At 32.3% G+C, this 20173-nt stretch overlaps 4 protein-coding genes across 6 annotated transcripts; all 4 read left to right on the top strand.

Annotated features, from left to right (window-relative positions):
- Nucleotides 1-5801: 5801 nt before the first annotated feature.
- LOC149494435 (MLP-like protein 31) lies at nt 5802-6849 on the top strand. Its single transcript, XM_089724630.1, has 2 exons — nt 5802-6071; nt 6209-6849. Exons 1-2 carry the CDS (start codon nt 5888-5890, stop codon nt 6475-6477), a joined length of 453 nt encoding a protein of 150 aa, XP_089580756.1. The 5' UTR covers nt 5802-5887; the 3' UTR covers nt 6478-6849.
- Nucleotides 6850-7192: 343 nt separating this feature from the next.
- On the top strand, nt 7193-10648 carry LOC149494436 (7-deoxyloganetin glucosyltransferase-like). The gene is made up of 2 exons (XM_089725114.1): nt 7193-7724; nt 9462-10648. The coding sequence occupies exons 1-2, from the start codon at nt 7211-7213 to the stop codon at nt 10397-10399; spliced, it is 1452 nt and encodes a 483-aa protein (XP_089581240.1). The 5' UTR covers nt 7193-7210; the 3' UTR covers nt 10400-10648.
- Nucleotides 10649-11196: 548 nt separating this feature from the next.
- LOC105639279 (S-adenosyl-L-methionine-dependent methyltransferases superfamily protein) lies at nt 11197-15606 on the top strand. 3 transcript variants are annotated; one of them, XM_089724569.1, is made up of 12 exons: nt 11197-11506; nt 11597-11694; nt 11793-11897; nt 12409-12469; nt 12691-12766; nt 13237-13747; nt 13828-13947; nt 14078-14236; nt 14559-14615; nt 14759-14865; nt 15194-15268; nt 15352-15606. In XM_089724569.1, exons 1-12 carry the CDS (start codon nt 11211-11213, stop codon nt 15406-15408), a joined length of 1722 nt encoding a protein of 573 aa, XP_089580695.1. In that variant the 5' UTR covers nt 11197-11210; the 3' UTR covers nt 15409-15606. The 3 variants fall into 3 exon arrangements, 2 of the variants coding, with proteins under 2 accessions (XP_089580695.1, XP_089580696.1); XR_016321963.1 differs by lacking the exon at nt 15352-15606 and having other exon boundaries at nt 14559-14648; nt 15194-15213; XM_089724570.1 differs by lacking the exon at nt 14559-14615 and having other exon boundaries at nt 11210-11506.
- Nucleotides 15607-17008: 1402 nt separating this feature from the next.
- Nucleotides 17009-19124, top strand: LOC105639281 (O-Glycosyl hydrolases family 17 protein). Its single transcript, XM_012223286.4, has 2 exons — nt 17009-17637; nt 17845-19124. The coding sequence occupies exons 1-2, from the start codon at nt 17285-17287 to the stop codon at nt 18962-18964; spliced, it is 1473 nt and encodes a 490-aa protein (XP_012078676.2). The 5' UTR covers nt 17009-17284; the 3' UTR covers nt 18965-19124.
- Nucleotides 19125-20173: the final 1049 nt, after the last annotated feature.

Here is a 20173-nt window from a genome sequence, read left to right on the forward strand (position 1 = left end):
AGATAATTATTATTTTCATTTAATTCTTATTAAAATAAAATAGCTTTTTTTAGCATAATATTGATAGTTTGTTATTAATTATTATAATATATCATTTAAAATAAAAATTATTTAATTAAAATTTATAAAATATTTAACTATATTTATTAAATTAAATTTGAAAATTACAAGTTATAAAATTATTTATTGATAAATAAATTATATAAATATTTGAAATTAATTTTAACTATTATCAAGTTGTATATACACTTACCATTAGGCTATACCTTAGTGTGTATATAATAATCTTGACTAAAATTGGTAAACTAACAAACTTTGGCCTAATGACTAAAAAAACCCTGAACTTTGGCCTTTTAAACAATTTTGGCCAATTATTTTAATAATTTCGGTCAATTCTTTTACAATTATACTTTATAAATTTACAATAAACAATGCCACATTAGCATAGTAGTAACGGTTGATGAACAAAGACCACAATTGTTAAGAAAAAATTACTTCATGGTATCAGTTGTAACAATTGTTGACGCGTGTTTTTATACCCCGCCTGATCCGATGAGGACACGAGGATGAATGGGTCAATGCCATCTTTTAATCCAAGGATTTAAACAAAAAAATAATAATAATAATAAATAAATAAATAAAAATAAATAAATAATAAAAAAAAGAAAAAAAAGAAGACGCGTGCTACAGTAGCCACGTGCTTAGGTGATTTAAACCATAAAAAGAAAAATTAAAAGATAAAAAAAAACATATCAATCCTTGAAAACAAAGCTTCTGGAGACATTTGATCCATTTACATTCCTCAATCTGAGAATCAGGTAATTTTCTTAACATTTTTGTATTTTTTCTTTACATATTTTTGTGTTTTTTTTCACATATTTTTGTGATTTTAGTAATTTAAGCTTCTTTAAATTGTATTCTGTTCATATTTGGCTATTTTATATGTCCTCAAAACATATTTAAACAAGAAATGATGTAAAAAATCACTTAAAATGAATTCTGGGCAAAAGTCACGCAGCTGTTCATCGATGAACAGTAACTGTTCATCAATTTTCCCAGAATTGATCGATGAACAGTAACTGTTTGTTCATCAATGAACAATATTGTTCATCAATTTTTTCAGAAATAATAATAATAATAAAATATAAATTTTACATAAAAATAAATTTTAAGGACTGAGAATGCCCAAATATGAACAGATCACAGTTTAATTAAGCTTAAAATATTAAAATGTGATTATATATATTTATTTGTATGAATTTTATTATTTTATTATTTTATTATTTGTATGAATTTTTATTGGTTTATGGATTTAATTATATATATTTTTGGATCCGGTTTGTTGCCCGCTTTAACCATAAGGCAAGAGCGGGTCTTTTATTTATTTCATTTAATATTTTTGACTCGGTTTGTCGCCCGCCTTGAACCATAAGGCAAGAGCGGGTCTTTTTATTTATTTGGTTTGATTGCTTGATTTAATTGCCTTAATTTGAATAATTGTTATGTGATAATTAGATTTGTTTGGGACGATTAAATGATTTTTCAAATAGGAACTCGGTCCGATTTATTTGGGTTGGGTTTAAGTAAACAAATAATTTGGCTTTTCTAACTAAAATAAATTAGAAATCATAGGTTAATAGAGGCCGGTTTTCTGGGCGTCGGCTTCCAACGGGCCGACGTACCCAATTCCCTTACCCAGAATCGTATTGATGCGCCTGACCAGTCCTTTTGAAATAATTTGGCCTTAAAACAAAATTGGGTTTAAAATGGAGTCATTTTTATAAAAACGGTCACATTGCCGAAACAATGGGTGGCGACTCAAAATTGTTTATAAGACCGATTTATCGACACCGCATCAAAAATAAACACATTTCATCAAAAATCACAAAAGGATGTTTTCGGGTCCTTCGGGGGGATTTTCGACGAAAACAAATTGGCGACTTCACTGGGGATACAACCACTAGTCCCCGATTATTTTTAATAATTAGTTGGTTGTGATTAGGAATTAACTCTAAAAACCTATCTTTTCTAAAAAAATAAAATTGGTTAGAAAGCCGTTGGAAAATTTTTAATCGTCCGTATATGTTTAATTGCTTTCCTTTTTTTTTATAGGATTTTTGTATTCATTCGCATTTCTCTCTTCTCACCTCATTCTACCCATGCTACCCTTCGGTACTGGTGTTAAGTTTGACGGTGGATCCAGCCTAAACCTTGCGTTTTAAGTACATCCATCCGAGAATTAACATTACTACCAACCGCAAGCCTAGTACCTTTTAAAGGTGCGTCAAAAGGAGTAAGCCCATAAAAAAGCCCGAATCCTGTTTGCGGAACCCAGACTTTGTAAAGCCTAATGGACTAAAGTCCATGCATGTAGTCAAAAAATCTTAGTTACTTACCCTAAGGAACACCTGATTCTGTTTGCTGTTATTATGCCGCATTCATTTCCGAGAGTTTATTTCGTCAATCTCAAAACCCCCTGTTGGTTGTCGAGATTAGACCAATTTCTAGGAAACAGATGTCGGAATTTATACCAACGGAATCCGTGTGTGGGAGAAATAAGGTTGGAAGGCATGCATTTCCCAACTCCCATTCCCTGTGTGTTATAAACTGTACATATGTTGTGACATTCATGCACCATGTAACACTTTTCTTTTTCAGCCATGCATTAATAAGAGCTAATCTCCGGTATGGACGTTTGACCTTGATTCTGAGACTGGATCTCAAATTTGTTTTGACTAAAATGATGCAATCACTTATAGCGGATTTATACCTAAAAGAAAAGGGAGATATAAGGGGGTTGCGATTGTATTTTCACATTTTTCGCATTATCTGAAAATAAGTGAGAGATATTTTCAAAAAATAAAATAAAAAATAAAAAACAAAAAAATATAATAAAAAAAAATCTTTTTTACTCTGTCACCTTCAGGTTCGGGAGGCCTAGGGATTTTTTGTCCTTTGTTTTTCATTTCTTTTTAATTTCTTGTGTGTTTTATGCATGTGCATTTTGTATTTTATGCGTGTATCCTCCCACGATGAAGACATTGTGTCTTTCAAGTGTGAAGGAGAACTATATTTTCATTTCATTTCACTTATAAAAAAAATAGACAAAAAATTTGATAATTTAAAAAAAAATAAAAAATAAAAAGGGTCAACTTCTTTGCCTTAGTTCAATGTTTTAGTCTCTACATATTGATTGGTTTATATTTTGCTTGTTGAAATAGAAGTCTTGAATAATATACCATGATTAAGAGATTTAAATGATTTTATGAACTTAGTTATTAAGATATGACATATAAAATTTTTCTTTGCAAATATTAATCTTTAATTTATCCTTGACATTAGAGAAGCATGAATCCTAACTTAAATGAAGAATAGGAAGGAAAGGGAAACTAAAGCCATGATACTTGTATGTTTCAAGTTAATAAAGGATGAGGGTATTTTGAAAAACAAAAAAAAAATAATAATAATAAGATGGAGGGAATAATAGAAATCTGTTCTAAAACGAAATGGTACGGAGCATAAAATGCAATCACTTACTATTTACATTCCCACACCTCTCCATATAAAAAAAAAAAAAAAGAAAAAGAAAAATGTGGTATGGAGCATAAAATGCAACCACTTTATGAAAAAGAAATAGGTTACCTAAAAATACTTTGAGATAAGAAACAATACATAGTGTGCTAAAATTGTCCTAAGTACTTCCCATTCTGCATTCTAAAGAAGGAGGATTGCCTACCTCATATTTTGAATGACTAGATTTTGTATAGCTATATTAACAATTTTTAAATGTCATATTCATTTATATTACTCGGTTCATAAACACTTCAATCTCTTATCTTTGGTAGATTACTTAAGAAGTCTAAATCAACGAGCAAAAATAAACATGATCAACATGAGTTCAAAAAAGATTAATGTTTTGCTTAGGGACAAGCAAAGAGCTAAGTGCGGAGGAATTGATAGCTTCGCAAAGTGGGCAAATTTTGTTATTTTCAAATGATTTGCATGACTGCATGTTGTTTTTATACATTTTACGTTTGCTTGTGTTGTTTTTGTTTTAAAGTGATTATAGGAATACAATTTAAAAAAAATAATAATAATAATAAATTTAAAAAAAAATGTTTTTTATACATGAGGGAGTTGCATATTTTATCTCTTTTTGAATATTGCAGATCACTCTATCTTTTCAAAAAAAAAATGTAAATTTCCGTCTTTAGCTAAATAATCCACTTTAATGTTCTTTCATTTCTTAATCTAAGGGCAGGAGACCCAAATGCTAATCCAACAAATAATTTCGAAAGAAAAGATTTGTTGTTATTTTTTGTTGTCTTTAAGTGCAGGAAACAGGCATCAATAAAGAGAGAATCAGTGGATTTATTCATTAAAAAGAAAAATGAGAGGGATACAATAATTGGGAGCTCATAGCCCTCCGAAATACAAAAAAAAAAAAAAAAAAAAAAGAAAAGCGGTGGAAGCATTCGGAGAAAAAGAGATAGACAAATGGCATCTGGATAAAGCGGTGGACCACTCTTGCAATAGATGAGCATTTATGCCCGCATTAACTGAACCACTCTCGCAGGTGAGTTGGATGCCTCCTTTTTATTTCTATGGCTTTGGTTAGCTTTCATTTTTATTACCTTTTATCCATTTTGGAATAAAGTAGATGGGCATTTATGCCCGCATTAACAAGGTGGACCACTCTTGTGAATGAGTGGTATGCCTCCTTTTGTTTTTGTGGTTTTGTTTTCTCTGTGCAGGAACAAAGCAAATCAAAAATAAAAAGAAGAAAAAAAAAGAGAAGAGGGTAGCGATGGAAACATCCGGAGATGCAGCACATGGACAAGTGGCATCCTAACAAAGCGGAATAAAGCAAAGTCCAAAAAAAAAAAATAAAATCAATCAATTTGGAGTCGGTGTGCGGTTCGCCACACAAGGGGCAAAATCACCAAATCTACCAAATTACCCTCTAGCAGGTAAGTCTTCTTTCAAACACTGCATCAGGAAAAGTATACCTGAAAATTTGAGACAAAAAAAAAAAAACAGCAATTTTTGCTAAAATTTAAAAGACTTTTGTTAAATTCAAAGTTGCAATGGATAAAAAAATAAAATTTTCAAGGTTTGCTTAAAAGATAATATTTTTTGTCTCAGGACGGAATTCCAGATTGGGGGCAAAAATAAAATCTTTTGTCCTGATGCAAAATTCCAAATTTCAAAAATTACAATTATTAATGCATGGGGGCATGTGATGCTCCAACATTTAACAAAGGCAAGATCTGTTTGTACACAGAAATTGCTCTTTCTCTCTTGAAAATATTTTCAAGCCAAGCAGTGATAATGCATTACGAAGCTGTTTGGATCTTTTTCTCGATTCGTGATGATGCGTTACGAAGCGGATCGAGTCAATGTGTTTAGACGGTCCTTGATAATGTGTTTCGAATATCGGTGATTTAAAAAAAAAAAAGAAAAGAAAAGAAATTTAATCTATTAAACACAAAAATTATATAGAACATGTGCATCAACTGGGCAAGTATAATTATCAGAATTACACAAGAAACTCTATAAAACAGACATTCAAAATATATAGTTCATGTGATTTACTAATATTGTATATATTTTTCTTCAATTCATGAATGATAATATTTAACAATAAATTGAACCACATTATTGTAATATCATGAAAATCACATGCCAACTAACAATAAATTGAACTGCTGAGTTTTGTTGTACCTTTCAAAAAGTCACTTTACACATATTGAACTGCTGGAGTTTACCTAAGTCATGTTATCATCAAGTCTTGCCCATTATAAAAGCACGTAAAGGCCATAGCATTTCCTTTATCTTCGTTTCCATCTTCCATTGATAAGTTGCTTATTTTGCAAATTTTGAAAAAATGGTTGTTGCCGGTAAGCTCGAAGCAGATGTGGAAATCAAAGCTTCTGCGGACAAGTTTCATGATGTGTTTGGGTCCAGACCCCATCACGTAAAGCATGCTTCTCCTCACGTACAAGGTTGTGAATTACACGATGGTGAATTTGGAAAAGAAGGCAGTGTTATCTTCTGGAATTATGCTCATGGTAAAATTCCAACATTTTTCTATCTTAAATACATTATGGAGATTTGAACTCTTAAACTAGGTTTTTAATTATTAACTGCAGATAATTTTGAAGTTTTTTTATTTTCTTTTTGAAAATTTTCCTGAAAATTCCAACAGATGGAGTCCCTAGAGTTGCGAAAGAGATTGTTGAAAAGATAGACAATGTAAACTTGTCTACCACCTTCAAAGTGATTGATGGAGATTTACTGAAGGAGAATAAGAGTTTCAAAATCACTGTTAAAGCTACATCAAAGGGTACTGGAAGTGTAGTGCACTGGACACTGGAGTATGAGAAGCTGAATAAAAATATTCCAGACCCTCAGTCTTTCCTTCAATATCTGATTGAGGTCTCCAAAGATATTGATGCCCATCTTACCAAACCATGAACTTATAGCCTTATCCATCAATAAACTGTTTGCTTGCTATATATTATATATATGCGTGTGATCAAGCCTACAGTGGAATAAATATGTAATAAATAAAAAAATCAGCGAACCAGTTGCTCATAGGTTGGCTAGAGCATCTGTTTCTATAGCTAGTTCCATGGAGTGGGGTCCTGCCCATCCAAGCATAATTGATTATGCTTTGTTCTTAGATATGAATAATATATACTGCAGTTTGAATTAAAAAGAAAAAAAGAAAAAAAGGGTCTGGATTTTATTAATCCTTAGATCCTTTGCTATTTTATATATATATATATATAAACTTTAATTGTATGTGGTTTTTCTTGATGTACTAATAGATGTGAGTTTTATTAAGGATGTCTCCATGTTCTTATTTAAAGATTATATATATATATATATATATATATATATCAGTGAAAAGGAATATAAAAAATCAAATGTGTCAAACTTAATGAAATGTTGTAGAAGATCCAAAAATGAGAACAATAATATAGTGATGATCATAGAGCAAGAATTTACAGAAACTCACCATATTCTGAAAATTGTCATTTTCTAAACTCTCAAACTATTCCTATAAAATAGAATTCAAAGAAAACTCACCATATTCTGAAAATTGTCATTTTCTAAACTCTTTATTCCTATAAATTTTGCTACCAAACCAAAAGAGCAAAAGCAACAGCAATAGCAACAGAGAAAAGAAAAGAAGAAACCAATTATGGCAACAGTTAGGATGCCTCATGTAGTATGTGTCCCATTCCCATTACAAGGGCACATATTTCCAATGCTCAAATTGGCAAAACTTCTTCACCAAAAAGGTTTTCACGTAACGTTTGTCAATACTGAGTATAATCATCAACGCATTATTGATTCAAGAGGCTCAAATGCCTTAAATGGCTTATCTGACTTCAAGTTTGTCACTTTACCTCTTCCAAATCCTCCTTCAAATTCTCACACAAGTTTAGCCCTAACTTTTCTTGCTCTGCGTGAGATTTGCAGGAAGAGCTTTCCTACTTTATTTCGTGATCTTGTTATGAAGCTTAATGATTCTTCTTCTTCTTCGAATCCTCCAGTTACTTGTTTACTCTCTGATGCTATTTTGAGCTATACGCTTGAGCTATCTGATGAATTACAGATTCCTAATGTGCTTCTCTGGAACATGGGTGCCTCTGGATTTTTGAGTTTTAAGCATTCTCGCGATCAAATTAAGCAATTTGTTGCTTGCCTCAAAGGTATTGTTGCATTTTTTTTCTTTTTTATTTTTCAGAAAAAATATTTGTAGAAAAGATGTTGGAGCAAACCTAATCATGGGACGTGCCAAGTTATGGTAATTTTTTTTAGGAAAAATAATTAATTAGTGTTTGAGGTTTGTTCTAAGTCATTAAGCAGTTTGGCAATATTAATTAATGGTTTTCGAGATTTACCTATGTCACACTATTTGGTCATTTCGTTCATTTTCTCTAGATCTTTCCATTAAAACCTTAAAAAAAAAAAAACTAAAATTCCCTGTCATTCAAGAAGAAAAGGACTAATCTAACCTAAATTAGAATTTTCATTTGTACTAGAGAGAAAACCAAGAGTCATGGTATATCACCAAAAAAAAAAAAAAATTAATCAACATAATGTGTCACTTTACTGTCTTGAGCCACCAACAAAAAGATAAAAAAATATATATATCGAGTTAATTTCAATAAAAATAATAGGCATTTAATTTTAGGTATCAATATTCAAGAAAACAAGTTATTTTATATATTTTATTACAAACTACAACTATTGAAATGGAGTTAGGACCATAGGAATAATAAGCATATTTTTAGAAAATAAAAAAAAAATCATCATTTTTAGAATTTCAGTTGTAAATTTGATAAAACTTAACTGTCATTCCGTTATAAAGCAAATAACTTAGGTTAGTTTAGTCTTTTTTATTCTTAAGTGTAATGATATTTTAATCTTTTTTTTTTTAGGTTTTAATACAAAAATCAAAAGAAAATAAATAGAATGACCAAATGGTTTGATGGAGATAAACTTTAAGGATCATTAATTAATATTATTAAACTGCAGGAATAACTTGGTTTGGTCAAACCTTAAGGGGTGAATTAATTATTTGCTCTCATTAAGTTTTAGGGTATTTTAGTCTTTTTAAAAGGTTTTAACGGAAATATATAGAGAAAATGGACGAAAGGACTAAGTGATTTAACGGAAGTAAACCTTAAAGACTATTAATTAATATTCCCAAACTGCTAGATGATTTAGTTAGTTTGGTCAAATCCCATAGCCGAATTAATTATTTTTTCTTTTTTTTTATTTGATCTAAGCTTGGGCCGACCTAGAAAAAAGTTAAAAGTTTCTTGTCCAAGCTCAGCTCAACTCGGCCCATAGTTATTAAATCCAATGGCTCAAACTAAAAATCAGTGGACCGACTTCAAAAACGGATCGATTTTGCTTTTGAACCATTTAACAAAGAGAACCGAATTGAATCGGCTGATCCGTAGTGAACTAATCAAGCCGCACAGATCCGATTGACAGAATGATTTTTTTATATTTTTTAATTATTATTTATTATTATTATTATATTTATTTAATTAATATATATTATTAATATTCTATGACCCACTAACTGATCCATTGATCCACTAATTAAATGAATAATCTATCCATCCGATTCTTTTGCCGGATCAATATCCGGGACGGGTTTAATAACATGGCTCGGCCAACCCGAACTTATGTAGGCCTACAACTTTGCCTTCATTTTCAAGCCTGGCTAATCCTAATTGATCTCATTGTGGGCCAACCTGAATCAGGCCAGGCTTAAAAATGATTGCCCAATTCTAGTTTTTGAATTGGGCAAACTAAATGGGTGGGGCGGATATCCGGTTCCATGATCAGGTCTATGTGGGAGTGAGCAGCGAGCATTATTATATTCGAACTAAAAAATAAAATGTCTCAAATTGAATCCAAATTATTTGCAGATCCAAGCAATGAAGGAGCAGCAAATAAGAATTTAGACAGTGTAATGGAATGGATACCAGGAATGAAAGGAGCACAAGTTAGAGACCTCTCCAAATTTTTCAAATCAAAGCAACAATTTGGCTCCATGGAAGATTCTAGTGAAGGTGATTTAACAAGAGCCTCAAAAGCCTCTGCTGTTATATTCCATAGCTTTGATGCCCTAGAAAGTGAAGTCCTAAATGACATCTCACCCATGTTTCAAAAGGTCTATAGCATTGGCCCTCTGCAATTGCTTCTAGACCAAATTGGTAATAACCGTTACAATTCTATGGACTGCAATTTATGGAATGAAGAACCTGAGTGCATCAAATGGCTTGATTCAAAAAAACCCAGTTCAGTCATTTATATAAATTTTGGAAGCACAACAGTTATGTCCAATGAGCAAGTAGTTGAGCTTGCTTGGGGACTTGCTAATAGTACCCATAACTTTTTCTGGGTAACAAGGCCAGATTTAATAATGGGAGATTCTGCAATTTTGCCACCAGAATTTTTGGTTGAAACTAAAGAAAGAGGATTTCTAGCAAGTTGGTGTCCACAAGAAGAAGTTCTAAACCACCCTTCAGTTGCAGGGTTCATAACCCATTGTGGTTGGAATTCAACAGTGGAGAGTATTTCTGCTGGTGTACCTGTAATTTGTTGGCCATTTTTTGGTGAACATTTTGTTAATTGTAGAAAAAGTTGCAATGAATGGGGTGTTGGGATTGAATTGAGTAATAATTTTCAAAGAAATGAAGTTGAAAATCTTGTTAGTGAATTGATGGTTGGTGAAAAGGGTCAAAAATTGAAGAGTAAGGCTATGGAGTGGAAGAAAGTTGCAGAAGAGGCTGCTAGTTCCAATGGGTCATCTTCTTTAAGCTTGAAAAATTTGGTGAATGAAGTTTTGCTATTAAGAAATTAAGTTTTCTTGATGGGTCAAAGTGGACAATACCTGAAGGAAGTGGATTGAAATTAACAAGAATGGGATAGTGATAAGAAATAAAATCAAGTAATAAGTTTATTCTCATTCTAAATTGTTGGTTATTTTGTTTGTTTGTGTTAGTAAGTATTTGTGAAAGTCTTCGTTTTGTTGGTTAAAATTCAGGTTGTGAAGACATTTCTCAGGTTGTTGTACTCTACATTTTTTTATATTATAAAAGCTCTTTTTTGTGGATAACAAAGCCAGAGATATTATGATAATGGGAGAATGTGCAATTTGCCAGCAGAAATTTTGATTGAAACTAAAAAAAGAGGTATTATTACAAGTTGGTGTCCACACAGAGAAACTATTAGATCACCCTTCAAATGAAGGGTTTATGACCCAGTGTGGGTGGAATTCAATAGTGAAAAGTCTTTGTGTTGGTGTACCCTTGATTTATTGGCCATATTTTGTAGAACATTTTGTCAATTGTTGCTATAAATGGGGTTTTGCAATTCAATTAATTAGTGATTCTAAAAGAGATGAGGTAGAGAAGGTTGCCAAGAAGTTGATGGTTGAGTGGAAATAAATTTTTTTAAAAAAATTGAATGGAAACAAATAAAATAAAATTGCTTTGATTTGAATAAATAGATAATTCAATTCAGTTTGATATTTTTATAAAAAATTTGATTTTATGCAGTTTATATTGATTCAATTCAATTCGGTTAAATCAATCCGACCCAGTTCGTTCACTAAAGTTGGGTGAACTGTCGAATTTAGATGACCTATTTTATTGGTCTAATATTCTTGCTCTATGTGTAATTTGATATTATTTATTCAAATCCAACACGAGTTATCCCCAGTAGCCGTAGAAACGTCGTCGCATAATCCAGGTCAAAACCCTTCCCTTCCCTTCTTCAAAGTTTCGTCCATTCGCTCCTCTAGGGTTTATCCATTGTATTTGACAAAATTAAACTGTCTAATATTTGATTTCAATTTCATAAATTTGATTCAAATGTTCGACGAGAGTAAGTTTGATGTGCAATTGAAGTTATGGGCACTTAGAATCCCTCGTGAGCACTGCAAGGTTGCTACTCGCTTACTAAACGGGTACGTGTTTTAGCTCATAAACCATAATCCATGGCCAATGTCATTTCAGTTTAAAGTTCAAATTATAATGTGTTCCGGAAATTGATGCAGATACTTGCTTGATAAGGCTCGTGTTAAACCCATTACTGAAGATCCCACTTGCGAGAAGAATCGTTTTATGATTTTATCTGAAAGGGTTCAAAATACCGGTGAGAAATTATGGATTGTTGGTGCTAATGGATTACTGTTTGTGAAATTATCTGCTTCACTTTTAAATTTTTAATTGTAATTTCTTGACGTGGAACAGATTTGACTGATATTCCTGTTGAAAAACTTGATGAACTGAAAAAGTTATGTGAGATTGAAGTAGTTCCTTATTCCATGACACTTGGATATTCTTACTGGAGTGCAGGTTAGTAACTGTGTTTTTCCAGTGTAGATTGTAGGTGTAAAAACTTGTTCTTTTGAAGTTTCTGAGACTCGGTTGGTATGCCATGCAACTTTTTGTTTCTCTGTTTTTTTTTACCAATAGCTATACTAAGCAACTACCTTACATGAATTATTGGCACATTCTTGATCAAATAGTTTTCTCCTGCTGTCTTTTTTTGTTTTTTTGGCTTACTGGAGTTGCTACTAAATAGTTTCAACAGCAGAGCTTACAGTTCTGCCTTGTTGATTTATATGGATTTTCATATAAGCGTAATTAACTTGTCATAATTTTAGGCATTCCTCTACTCAATTCCCAGTGTATATGTTGGTATGCAATATGTTTGTCCATCTCTGCTAATCATAGGAATAAGACATAAAGATACATATCCTTAAGGGCTAGTATTAAATTTATATTAATCTTCTGTTATAGTGATATCTGCATAAAAATCTGTATTGATAAATGGCTAAACTATCTATCTGGACGTTATTTGCAGATCACATATTGAAGCAGATCCTGCCTCCTGGAGTAGAGATCCCTTCATCTTTTGAAACAATAGTTAAGTATTCAATTTATGTTGTCATGTATTTGGGCTTTCAATTCATGTGCTCTTCCCTTTATACTTACATTAGCTAAAGAGTCTTGCATTTTCCTATATATTGTTAATCATCACTTGGTTTGGCAATTATTTGCCAGATGAAATATGCACTTGGTAGATTGCGGGTTTAGAACCTGAGGAACCTCACAACTGATGTGTGAATTACACTTTTATGTCTACAGGTCATATTGCCCATCTAAATATACATGATGAACTGCTACCGTACAAGAATGTTATTGCTAAGGTTATTTATGATGTAAGTTTTCATTATTTTTGGACTTAGATAATTTTCTCTTGAACTTCAAGCATGAAGCATGATGTCCCTACCCCTCCTCTCTCTCTCTCTCTCTCTCTTTATATCTCTCTAATTATATAGAGCATGTATGGTTAATCATTTCTTCAAGGAAAACTATGCATCATTTGTTTTTGCAGAAATTTTAACTGGATCTCAAATCTTAAAGGGTGGGTTTCTTTATTTTCTTTTCTTTTTTTTTTTTTTTTTTTTGGCTTTATCCCTCATTAATCATTTACTGTTCCATTTTCTGCTATATTTGTTCATGAAGTGGCAAGCTCATGTGGTAGTTAAGTTTTGTTGGTTGCTTACCACTATTTCAAATCACGTGTCGTATTACTCTTTGAAGGTCTTATTCTTATCTAATTATTGATCTTGTATTGTTAAGAAGGTACTCATGTATATATGTATATATTTTTTATTTATCTTCTCAGAAAAATTATCCCAGGATCAAAACTATTGTCAATAAAGTTGGAACAATTACAAACGAGTTCCGAGTGCCAAAGTTTGAAATTTTGGCTGGTGAAAATGATATGGTCACAGAAGTGAAGCAATATGGAGCAACATTCAAGCTTGATTATGGTTTGGTTTATTGGAATTCAAGGTTGGAACATGAACATATGAGGCTGGTTTCTCAATTCAAACCAGGGGAGACAATTTGTGACATGTTTGCTGGTATTGGTCCTTTTGCAATTCCAGCAGCACAAAAAGGATGTGTTGTTTATGCAAATGACTTGAATCCAGATAGCTTTCAGTATTTGAGACTTAATGCAAAACTCAACAAGGTTGATGACCGTATTTTTCCATACAGCATGGATGCTAGGAAATTTATTTCTCAATTGATGGCAGCACCAAATCATGAAAATGATTTAGAATCCGAGGCTTCTGCTCTTAAAGCTTGTGAGAATCACGATTTACAGGGCACTGAGGAAACAAAGTCGGCAGGTAATCTTTACTATGTGTGTTGATTCACTGTCTGCCTGTTAGTTTGTGTAGTTTTATCCTAAACCCCTGTTCTGACACAGTTGATGTGAAGGAAGCACCTGATACTGTTCCAAGTGATCATGAGGGTACTCAAGATCCATGTAGAAAGGCAGATACTTCTGTAACCGCAGTTAAAAGGCCTTCGCATTGTTTTCATGAAGGTATGATAAGCACCAAAATAAGGAATTTTTCATAACAAATGTTTCCGTATCTTTGTCTTGTATTCACGAAACAATGATTTTGATACTCAATTGGCAAGAATATCTAAATTTCCTTTCATCTTTGGAACAGAAAATGAAAATACTCATGGCGGTGCTATTTCCTTCACATCTAGGAGAAAAGGAAGTGTGAATAAGAGAATGAGAGCCTCTGAGTTGCCCAATACTAAGCCTTGGGAGCATGTTGATCATGTCGTAATGAACCTTCCTGCTTCTGCTTTACAGTTTCTAGGTATGATCAATTTTTGTCAGGCTATTATCTCTCTCTCTCTCTCTCTCTCTCTCTCTCTTTCGTTTGTGAATATATTTGCCTCCTTACTTGTGCCTCTTTCCCCTTCAACTGATTTAGGATTGAGCCAAAATTTTCTTTTAGTTGCTAGCGTCATTTCACTAATGTATATCGTTTCAGTTTCTCCTCATTCTACAATATGAATTTCTGGCATCTCTAGTCCAACTTCAAAATGCTTTTTCAAATTTTTATTGTCATTATCATTGATACTTTTATTGTTCCATGCATTGAGGGGGACTTCTTGCTGATCTCTTTTCATCTTCAGTCATATCTCCTCCTCTTGACTGCACTGATGGGGAATTTCCTCTTCCTTGGAGGAAAAGTTAAGCAAAGTTCAAGTTTCAGTGTTTCTATGGTGACAATTTATATCATAAGTGTTTCTCTAGATTTTTTACTATTGCTTCATTCTGTTCTATTTCTAAGAAAATTAAAAAATTAAATAGTTCTTCTTTTTCCCCCTGTTAGATGCATTTAGGGGTGTTATCAAGAAGAAAGATTGGATGGGACAACTTCCCTGGATCCACTGCTATTGCTTCATACGCGCAAATCAAACGGAAGAAACTATAATCTCGGTAAGCTTTGTTTGCATGGTAGCATTATATTGTTTCTTTTCTATTCTTCTACTATTTTATCAGTAAAAGCTCAAAATAGATGTTGGTATACTAATGGTGTAGAAACTTGTAACTTGTTTATAATTGTTGCCTGGTTGGTTCTGGGCAGTGCTTTATGGTGGATGCCCCTTATTTCCAATATTTTGTTGCTTTCCATGGGGACTAAACAGTTTTTCTGTGTCATAAGCCTGTGCAAAAAGATTTTTCTTACTTTTTTTTCAATATTTTTTTTTTTTTTTTTTTTTTTTTTTTTTTTTTTGAGTTGTACTTTTATCTAATCTTCTTGCAGGAGGCAGAGTCTGCCTTAGGTGCTTGTATACAAGACCCAGTATTTCATAGGGTCAGGGATGTTGCCCCAAATAAGGTATCGACTACTACCATTAGTGAAATTGCTTGCATATAAGTTTCATGTTTATTGTTTTTACTAGACATTATTTTGTCCTGCAGGCAATGTTTTGCTTAAGCTTTAGGCTACCAGAAGCATGTTTCAAAGATGATTGCTGATAGCCTTCATTCTGCTAAAGCAGTTTTATAGGAACCTGGATTTGGTTTGCTTAGACTCTTTTTACTCTGCACATTAACAGGAGCATAAAGGAAAAGTGTTTAACATAACTTTGCTTTGAAAAATTTAATATTTCAAGGGCAAACTTATGTAAGATGGATAAATATATATAATTCAAAATTTTGTTCCGAGCATTTCAATTCTGTTTGTTTATTCACTTAATTCTAAATGTCAAGTGCTTAATTATTTGTTACAGGATGATTGAGCAATATATATTTGGGTAGTCCTTGAAGTGAGCTTCTTATACTGTAATTTCTTGGCAGTGGAATTAGTTCTTTTTTATTATTTGCTTTTATACGATTCCTGGAACCTTTTGTCCAGGGCTATCCTTTTCAGAAAGCGCTTATAGTGCTACAAGATATCACCCCACTTGTGGGAAGACAAGAAAGAGTCAAGCTAGAAGAAAATCTCAAGTCCTCCAATAATAATAGTAATAATAATGTAAATAAAAACCCCGAGGAATAATGCATTCTTCTTTTGAGAGCAGGCACTAAAATTCTTACGTTGCATGGGAATTCCTGAGAAGCAGGAAGTGGCAAGTCTGAAGTTAGCGATTGTTTTTGGAAATATACGGTGTCGTCTTGCATGTGAATACATGGTAACTTTCAACTATTTAGCCAAGTATAAGTCGTTTATTGTCAAAAGGTTGAGCTTTTCACACACGAAAAAGAGAAAACACAAAATCTGTTCCCACACTAAAAAGAAAACACAAAGAAAGAGCAAAAGATTGAATGAGTGTGCATTGCATAGATTTAAGCTGGAAAGCTACCATTTTATTAGATTCCTTCTTTAATATCCTCTTCAAAAAGTGGTCAAATTGCGTTTATGGTCTCCAACTCTGTCAAGTTTATCTTTGTCTTTCTTATTTTATCATTAGGCAAGATCGTTGTATCTTGTGACAAAGGCTTAGGTAATCCAATTAGTTGAATTCCACCTTTCGTATTCTAAGTATATTGTCAAAGAGGCACTCACTAATAAAATTTGAATTCTTTTTCCGACCATTTTTTCATATCAATTGTAAATATAAAAAAAAATAAGACTGTGTTCGGCATTAGCTTTTAGGGTTTTGATTGGTATTTTAAATGTTATTTTGTAAGTTAAAGTTTTGGCTAGTTACTCTAAATGGCATTCTGTAAATGTTATTTTATAACTTTTAGCTTTTAAGCCTTTTATGAAAAGTTAAACGCTACTAAAACAATTAATAAAATAGCTAAACGCTACTAAAATAGTTAATTTTGCTGAACAAAGCATAGAAGATAGTGACAAGACAAAATTAATCTCATTTTAAAAAGATAGGGTATCTCATTACCAAAAAAGATATGGGTACTCATAAAAGAATTCGAAAAAGAAAATAAAAGAAGAAAATCTAAGCTATTTCATACTCTGGATACAGAAAGCAAGCAGAGTTTAAAATTGAAAGCGTTAATTTACAATTAACTTAAGCAATTGGCAACAATTAAGCGTACGTGTTGGCACCAACAACTAAATAACTGAACTAAGAAACGCATCTTCCATTCTTTTTGCTGAGAACGTTTTCTTTTTGCACAAGAAATCACCAAGTAGATTTCTCAACTTCCCCATGAAGCATCCTAATAACCAATCACCAAAGAGAAGACACTCACTCACTCGGTCACTCACTTTTCATGCTTATAAATTCTGTACCAACAATTAACAACTTCCCTCTTTCCAATCCTTTTGGGTTCACTTCTACTAGCCAATAATCATCTTTTCGTGTTTCCTCTCTATTTTTCTAGATTCTTGATTCTTGATCAATTCAATAAAGATAAACCCATTAAAGATTCTTAAAGAAAAATTGAAATGGCAAAACAAGAAGTATATGGTTTTCACTTCTTTATGGTGTTTGTTCTTTTTACGAGTATGACTATGGCTTCTAGAGTCACTACTATTGGGGTTAATTGGGGCACCATGACAACCCACCTACTCCGTCCAGAGAATGTGATAAATATGATGAGAGATAATGGGTTTCAAAGGTTAAAATTATTTGAGGCCGATGAGAGAATAATGGCTGCTTTGATTGGAACTGATATTGAGGTTATGTTGGCTATACCCAATTACATGTTGCAGCAGATGAGCGAAGATCCTGCCGCTGCTACTAACTGGGTTGATGCCAATGTCACTTCTTGGCTATATAGCGGTGGAGTCAATATCAAGTTCGTAGCATTTTTTCAATGCCCAAATTATTTACTGTTCTATTGGTTTTTATTTCTCTCTGTTTTCTCCAAATCTTGCACTTGCGCATCAAATAATTTGGGATTTTTCTTGAATTTTGATCCTTGTTGTTGATATTTTTTTTGCTCTTTTTTGGCTTCTGTCAATTTAGGAGGACTCTTAAATGGTCTTGGTGATTAATTTTGCAGGTATGTTGCTGTAGGCAATGAACCATTTCTGCAAACATATAATGGAAGTTATTTGCAAGTCACATTGCCTGCTCTAAGGAATATACAGCTTGCCCTTAACCATGCTAAGATTGGTTCTAGAGTTAAAGCCACAGTACCCTTTAATGCCGATGTCTATTACTCTCCAGACCCTAATCAAATTCCATCTGCTGGTGATTTTAGACCCGAAGTTCGCGACCCGACACTCGAAATAATCCAGTTTCTACATTCAAACGATGCACCTTTCACTGTCAATATCTATCCTTTCTTGAGTCTCTACAGCGATGAGAACTTCCCAGTTGACTTTGCATTCTTCGATGGAGCAAAGAATCCAATCAAAGATGGTAATTTGGTTTACACTAATGTGTTTGATGCAAATTTTGACACTCTTGTGTGGGCATTAAACAAGGCAGGGTATCCTGATATGAAAATTTTAGTAGGAGAAGTTGGCTGGCCAACTGATGGTGATAAAAATGCCAATATACAGAATGCCAAGAAATTCAATCAAGGATTAATCCAACACGTTTTGAGTGGAAAAGGAACACCTGCAAGAAAAGGTAAGATTGATGTTTATCTCTTTAGTCTAATTGATGAGAATGCTAAAAGCATTGCTCCTGGAAGTTTTGAAAGACACTGGGGAATTTTTGAATATGATGGGAAGCCAAAATATGAACTCGACTTATCAGGTTTAAAAGAGGATAAAGCTTTAGCTCCTGTTGAAGGAGTTAAATATATGCTTAGAAGATGGTGTGTTCTAAACCCAGACGCAAGTGATTTAGAAGAATTGCCTGATAGTATCAATTATGCTTGCAGTTTATCAGATTGTACTTCTTTGGGTTATGGATCTTCTTGTAATCATTTAAGTGTTGAAGGGAATGCTTCTTATGCTTTTAACATGTATTATCAGGTTAATAACCAGAAAGATTGGACTTGTGATTTCTCTGGTCTTGCTGCAATTACAGACCAGGATCCTTCTGATGGTGATTGTGAGTTTCCTATTATGATTGCTTCTGGTCATTCTTTGGGAATCCATGGGAGATTGTTAGATTTGTTAGTAAGAATTCTTGGAGGATGTTTAGTAGTGTTTTTGGTAGTGTTGTGAGGCCAGGAACATGTGTTTGGTAGTGTTGTGAGGCCAGGAACATGTGTAGAAGAGACAAAAGCGAGGGTAATATTGTATTTTAGACCTATTATTGTCATTTGTAAGAAAATTTTGATTTGATGTAAGAAATGTTAAGTCTCCTCAAGTGCTTGCTTGTAAATACCTATAATTTTCTTGTGGAAAATAGATTATAATTTCTATAAAAGCCTAATTTTATAGGGCAAATGATAAATTCTCCTTCTTGTTTTTTTTTAAATAATTTAAATAAATCAAAACCGCGAAATTAATATAGCCATAGACATTAAAATTATATATCTATTTTATTGGAAAGTCCAAATTTCAATGAGGCCGTTTACGAAAATACATTAGTAGACATTACTATATTGTGATCAGATTGGACATGGGCTAATTTTTTTATAATTTTTTTACTAAGAAAAGTAAAAACGACATAATTAGCTATATCAACATTTAAATTCTACATTAATAACTTGATTAATTAAAATTTTAAAATTACTATATGATTGAAGAATTAAATATATATTTTTAATTTTTTAAAAAAATTAAAACTAAAGAGGCTTAATTATAAAAAAGTTTGAATATTTGAGTTTTTTTTTTTCCAAATTTAGCCGATACTTTTAACTTTATCAACCAATACTTTATAATTATTTTTTATTGTCAATTTTCTCGAATCTCATTAGGTGCAGTCGGATGATGTAGCTCCGGGAGCAAAAAAATCTAATTGGCAAATCTTGAGATTGGTGACGGTGCAAGTTGTTCATCGATGGTCCATCAAGAGTCTATAGTTATAAAATCATATTAGATTCTTTCAAGTTTGTGGTTGGATGAGAGGGAAATTGTTTCAATAACGCAATCTTTCACGTGAATATGAGCTGGTATGTTGTAGAACCAACTAACAACCAAATAAGCAACTACACCAAATATTATAGAAAGAATGTCAAATTAGCAATCCATCACATAATCCAATATATTGTATGACTATGTGTTGGTCCTACTTTAGAAAGAAAACTATGAAATAGATGATCAATAACTTAATTATTGTACAAAAGAATTTTATCATGATTATTTATATTCAATTAATTTTAAGTAACGTAATTAGCAAAACTTAATTTATTGTTTATGAATTACATCTCTCCTCGTCTTTTATGTTGTTTATTTTTAACTTAAATCTATTTTAATATATATTATTTT

Source organism: Jatropha curcas, chromosome 8, assembly GCF_041381405.1.
Source record: "Jatropha curcas cultivar XTBG-Jc1 chromosome 8, XTBG_Jcur_1.0, whole genome shotgun sequence".
NCBI classification, from domain to species: Eukaryota; Viridiplantae; Streptophyta; class Magnoliopsida; order Malpighiales; family Euphorbiaceae; genus Jatropha; species Jatropha curcas.